Here is a 5,982-nt window from a genome sequence, read left to right on the forward strand (position 1 = left end):
TTTACTTATATATATATATATATATATAGTATATAAAATGAGTAAAGGACTAGAAATGTAGATGCGCACATTGACACCTTTAACCCAGTCTTCGAAGCAATACAAGAAAGAAACACCAAATAGCAACAAATACATACTATAAGAGTAAGAACCAGTCCAACTCAATAAGCAGTTGAAAACAAGGAGAAGAACATAGCAAGAAGGAATGTAAGTACACAAACACGTAAAATTACACAAAAAAACTTCATAAAACATAAATTCTAATACAAAAATGTACACTTATTACAGACACACATGCACACTGGGAGAACCATACATTAATAACTAAGTATCAATGCAAAGGGCAGCAGTTTTTTCAACCACAACTTTTAACACCCGATGATGACAACACTGGTTGAAACATGCAAAAAAAAATGAAGTAACTGACTTTTAACAAGTTTAGTAAGTTAAAAATGGTTGCACTAAAGACTGTGAAACTAATTGAGAATAAGCATGGATTGTTGTACCTGTGTTTTTAATGAAACAGTTAATTGCGAAAGATAGGTATAGGTCATTCTTGGGCAATTCCTTCCAGAGTTAACAGAAGCAGCAAGACTCTGCTACTGCCCACATTGTATGTATATCTGTGCAGTCTTTGCCCAGTGTCTTCGGGGACAGAATTATCAGCAGTGATATTTGGCCAGCACATTCACCCGATCTTACTCCTTGTGATTTTTTCTTCTGAGGTTGTGTGAAGAACAATGTTTACAACAGAAGCACCTGAATGGAAGAACTAAAAGAAAATATTTGTAGGAAAATTCCTGCTGAACAGCTTCAAAGGGTAAATCAGAACCTCTTCCTCCAGTGCAAGGAATGTGTATGTGTAGAGGGACAGCATTTTCAACTCCTGTGATCTGTGAAATGTAACTACTTCATTCCGAATGTTATCGGCAAAATTTGTACGTGCCTTGCAGCCAGTGGTGAACCAGTCAGCAAAGTAAAAATCCTCCTGTACATTTTATAAGGAAACTTTTCAGAGTTAAAAATAACCCCTTTGCTTGTTTATACCTTCAAGAAGACTTTATTGTCATTAAGCATTTCACTGAAATTTGTGTTGCTGATATATTTTCATAATCAGTCAAGTTGTAGGTGTATCGTGTAGCAGTCCTCAGATTCATCTTGGTTAACACTGATGATTGGTGAATCTACAATATATTAGGATTAGGTGGAAAAACATATGATGGAATGTAAGGCCATGACATCCGCTGATGAGATGATACAAGCTGTTCTGTCAAAGCAAAACCGGGCTGAAAGTCTGCATATAAGTATTTCAGAACCAAACTTATGCTCTACGGTGACAGTGACAATTTTATGATGGTTGCATGCCAGATTACAGATTATTGAATGATGAGACAGTGGCAATGATGAAGTGATGACAGTTTCTATAATTTTTGGAGCTGCAGTAGCTATGGGCCATGCCATAGCTCAGGTAGTTACTTGAAACTGTGTAGTCTGAGGCTCAATCCTGAGTAGCTTCATAGGACATCATAATCTGTCTTTAAGTTGGGGGCTTCATTTGTGATGTGGGCACTTGCCTGATCTCAGAGTAAGGATTTATATAATTTATATTCTGTTTAAGGTTAATTAGCTTCTGTGGGCATGTTGTCCCTTGTTTTGAATGTTGCTTCTGTGGGCATCTTGCCCCTTGCTTTGAACATTTCCAGAACACTCTTGGCAAGCTGATTTACTGACAAAATGGAAAGCATATCCTCATATTCTGCTGATAATACATAACTTACCTACAAAATTTGATTTAAATCGTTGAAGTTATAATAATTTTGGTCTAAGCGTACATTTGTTGTGAATTTAAAGCTCCATTTCCTCTATCCACAGGTTATTTAAATTTATTAAAATGCTCCAATGTTTAGATCAACCTACATTGAATAGATGAATATATACTGATGTAATGTTCTCTCTATGCAGGTCGTGATGGTAGCCGAGCTTTCATTACAGGAGATTTTACAGAATCTGGTTTAACAGATGATGTAATTGGTCTTACACCACAGGAACTTCATAGTCTTCATGAGTGGGCCCAGTTTTACCGTAGAGAGTATAAATATCTGGGTAAGGCTTTGTACACTATGATGCAATTCAAATTAAATTCTTTATATTTACATGTTAGAAAATCCAGTTTTTAATTCATAATTTCAGGAAAAGTAATTGGTCGATATTATGATACTGAAGGCCAGCCAACTCCATACTATCATCAAGTAAGGAAATTAATAAACAAAGCAAAAAGAACTAAACAGGAAGAAAGTATAGAGAAACTTTCATATCCTCCATGCAATTCAGAGTGGAGTCAGGAGTCAGGAAGCCATGTATGGTGTTCAAAAATGAGGTAGACTTTTTTTATAAATTCATATGTAACATTTATGTCTGATAGTCTTTCACTTGTTTCGGTTTATAAATCATTCTGTTTCAGTGGGGGTATTGAGCGGGACTGGATTGGAGTACCAAGGCAACTGTATGAACCAGGATCTCAAACACACAGATGTGCATGTGTAAGAGAAAATGAAATAGATGGCCCTTTTAAGAAGGGAAACATTAAAGAATATCCTGACTGTAACCCAAAGTCAACTAGCTGTTGGGTATATTCATAAGTTGCTATCCATATATGTACTGCATAAGAAAAGTGTTGGCCTTTGCTCAGACTTGATTGGAACCTAGCCTGCTCTTACTATCCTGATGTGTTAAGAGCAACAGCAAGATTTAGAAATGGAGATCTAATATACGTACACATTCTACAGTATTGTTTATCAGACCATATGCTTGTTAGGCAGCCCTTCTGAGAAAAGCTGTACTAGTTTGGCAGATAGCATCATCCTACGATTATGAGGAAACATGAGAGTAGAAACCAGCTCCCATGTTAAATCAAACAACCAAGAACTAGGAATAACTTCTTCTACTTGGACAGCAGACTGTGTTCTGTTACCATGACATGGATACACCATGCCATCTTAGCTTCCTGAATAGTTGGAAACTTCACAAAGACCAGTTTGGGCAGTTCCCCAATGCAGCAGCTTCAACTGTGGGCACCATGCACATCTTGGTATGTCTCTGTTGTGTTTTAAAGGGTTTACAGTGTTGAAAATTGATGAAATAGAATCTGGAAGTAGTCATTGCCTGAAGTTAGTCCTTGCATTTGCCTGAAGGGCCTCAGAAAATCCACAGAAAACCTTTCAGGACCGCCACGGTCCCAACTGAGACTTAAACGAAGCACCTGCTGAATTGAAATCCCGAGCCCTATACTGCTACACCAGTCTGCTTCATGTGAAAGCCTAAAATTTTCATTTGCATTATACCTTGTGTCACAGCATGTATATGTGAAACTTGATTTTTGCAATAAATTGCAACAAAAGATACAGAATACTGGCCTGCCATGATAATCCAGTTCTTTGGTATTATTTACAGCATTTGTAAAACATTTCTCTTGATAAATGCATGGAAGGCATTCACCAGTAATCTCTGTTGTCATTTCCCTTTATGCACTAGCAGCAGAGCCTACAAGCAAGGGAAGGCTTATAAAATATAAAATGTTCATAACAGACAACATTAAATTTGAAATTTGTTCTAGTATCAGAACTCCATTCCTGATCTAGACTTATATGTTTATTAAGAATGAAATTCATTAAAACTTAAAATATAAAGCAGGGGTGTCAAATTACTGGAATGAAGGCTGCATGCAGCATGCGAGAGTATTCTTCCATTCCAAAAATGTGTTTTGTTCTCCTCACATATATGAACAACTGTAGATTGGATTCAGATTGGTAATTGGATTTACTGAACACTTACAGAATGTAACTATAAGTAACTACAGCACTATTACTAATTCACATACTCTACAATTCACTACAGCATGGACTAAGTCTTCTCAGAGCGGCCTCCGTAGTCTAGAGGTAACGTTCCCACCTCATGACTCTTGGTACGCAGGTTCAAACCCGGCGGAGGTCGTCGAATTTTTAAGGTTGGAAAAATTCAGGAAACAAGTCCTCCGGGAGGGACTTTAAGCCGTGTCCCCCGTGTCGTAGCTTTACAGCACGTAAAAGAACCTCATATCTCCAAAGGAGGTCACTGAGCCAAATTCAAGGATGTTTCCTGCCCAACAAGTAGTCTCTAACACTTCTGATAGATGGGGGAAGCATTATAGATACCGCCAAGCTAGTGGAGGCCAAACTCGCTGGCTTGGTCGGGACTGATGGTATGCACCAATATCGGTAGGATATAGGAACTGGTAGAATATCATAGAGGGAAGCACAATGGACAAATACTGGGCTAAGTGCATGGGGAAACCCACCCTCTCCAATAACTAAGTCTTCTCAGTCTGCTGTATCTTCACCTGTTGTCAGCTGGTAACAGCTTACAATTCCAGAGCTCCCTCAGCTTCCATGTTCATGCTTTTACTGGCCTGCAACTATTTCACAACAAACTAAACACTAGGCTTGCCCTGCTTATAACACCATGGCATGAATCGCACAGAAAACACCTCTCCCAACATTTCTTCTATTGTGTCACATAGCTGTTGCATGGACTGCATAGAGAATGGTGCTTGTTAGGAATTTGTTGCTTAGCAATGGTCTACATGTTGCATTGCACCATCATTTCATATTTTCCAAGGGCTGTGCTTCTGATGTTTATTCGTCCTGAATAGCCTACAGATGTACCACCATTTCATCTCTACCATGGGCTGTGCTTGTGATTTCTGTGATATGCCTCACCTTCCTTCCCTGTGGCTCGGTTCTCATGGTTATTCTCCAGCTGCTCCCTCTTTAAGGCCACTCATCCTGAGGAGTTTCCTGATAAGGTGCAAGCCGGTCCTGGTGTACCACCACCAGCCTCGATCTAGAGTTCCTTTCCGACCAGTGCAGCCAAATTTCTGAGTGGTCAGTGCTCCTACATCTCTGGCTCTTGAGCAGCTAGTAGTTCCTTCTTTCATTTCGGAGGGGGCTAAACACTCCACAGTGTCCAGTCACCCACTTCCCATAACCTGACGACTTGCTTCATGACCTTCAGTATGAAAGTCTGCCTGACGGTCTTGTTGAATGCCCTCTTGCTTCCTAGATGTAATTCCCCTTTAGGCCTTAGTCCCTTATGGCAGTGTTGCATTTCTTCTGTTGCATCATGTAGCTGTTGCATGGACCATGCAGAGAACACTGCTTCCCATTTAGTCCATTGGTGTGTTACAATGGGCATTCTTTACAGAGTCATTACTTAGCAACGGGTCTGCATGCTACAATATATAAAAAAGAGAGAGACTATGAAGCTTGCTGAAAAAGCTTAATAAAGAGTGAAGAGTATGATCTGGGTTGTAACCCATGTACAGTGGAACCTCACTTAACGAGCAACGTTTCCCATAACGAGTGATGAGAGGGGAAGTCCCGGATTGTGCGCTTGTTACATCAGTCTGTGTTTAGCACTCGTTCCGCTAGCATCATAGTGTCGCTTGTGATCACACATTTTTCCAAACTTGTGTTCAGAAATATTATTTGTGATTTTTTTTGTGCAAAGTTTAATAACCCTTGCAAAAATGTCCCTGAAGAAAAATCCACAAAAAGACAGCCACAAGAGAATAAAAATAACCGTAGAAATGAAACGCAAAATCATTGAAAAGCGAGAATGAGGTGTGAGCGTGGCTGATCAGGCACACACATACAATCAGTCTACATCAACGATTTGCACTATCCTCAAGAACAAGGACAAGATTAAGGAGATAGATGCTTCAGAGGGAGTGGCAAGAATATCTATGCAACGGTTACGTATTCTCGATGATGTTGAAAGTTGCTCCTCATATGGATAAACGAAAAGCAATTGCTATGCGCGCTACAAATTTATTTAATGATAATGCTGTGTCACATTTTCACCAAATTTTGAATCGTCGGCAAAAACAAATGTCTCTAGACAGCTTTCTAGTAAAAAAGAATTAGATATGTATCATAAATAATAAAC

General features: G+C 39.2%; 1 protein-coding gene across 1 annotated transcript in view; it reads left to right on the forward strand.

Moving 5' to 3' along the window:
• LOC111866637 (neuferricin) overlaps nucleotides 1–3,429 on the forward strand; it is a 15,112-nt gene extending 11,683 nt beyond the window's left edge. Inside the window, exons 3-5 of the mRNA XM_023855776.2 lie at nucleotides 1,963–2,103; nucleotides 2,191–2,377; nucleotides 2,462–3,429. Coding sequence (XP_023711544.1) covers nucleotides 1,963–2,103; nucleotides 2,191–2,377; nucleotides 2,462–2,639 — 506 coding nt within the window. The 3' untranslated portion in view covers nucleotides 2,640–3,429. The remainder of the gene's footprint in view (nucleotides 1–1,962; nucleotides 2,104–2,190; nucleotides 2,378–2,461) is intronic.
• Nucleotides 3,430–5,982: the final 2,553 nt, after the last annotated feature.

The sequence above is a fragment of the Cryptotermes secundus genome, unplaced genomic scaffold (genome assembly GCF_002891405.2).
Source record: "Cryptotermes secundus unplaced genomic scaffold, Csec_1.0 scaffold967, whole genome shotgun sequence".
Lineage (NCBI taxonomy): Eukaryota > Metazoa > Arthropoda > Insecta > Blattodea > Kalotermitidae > Cryptotermes > Cryptotermes secundus.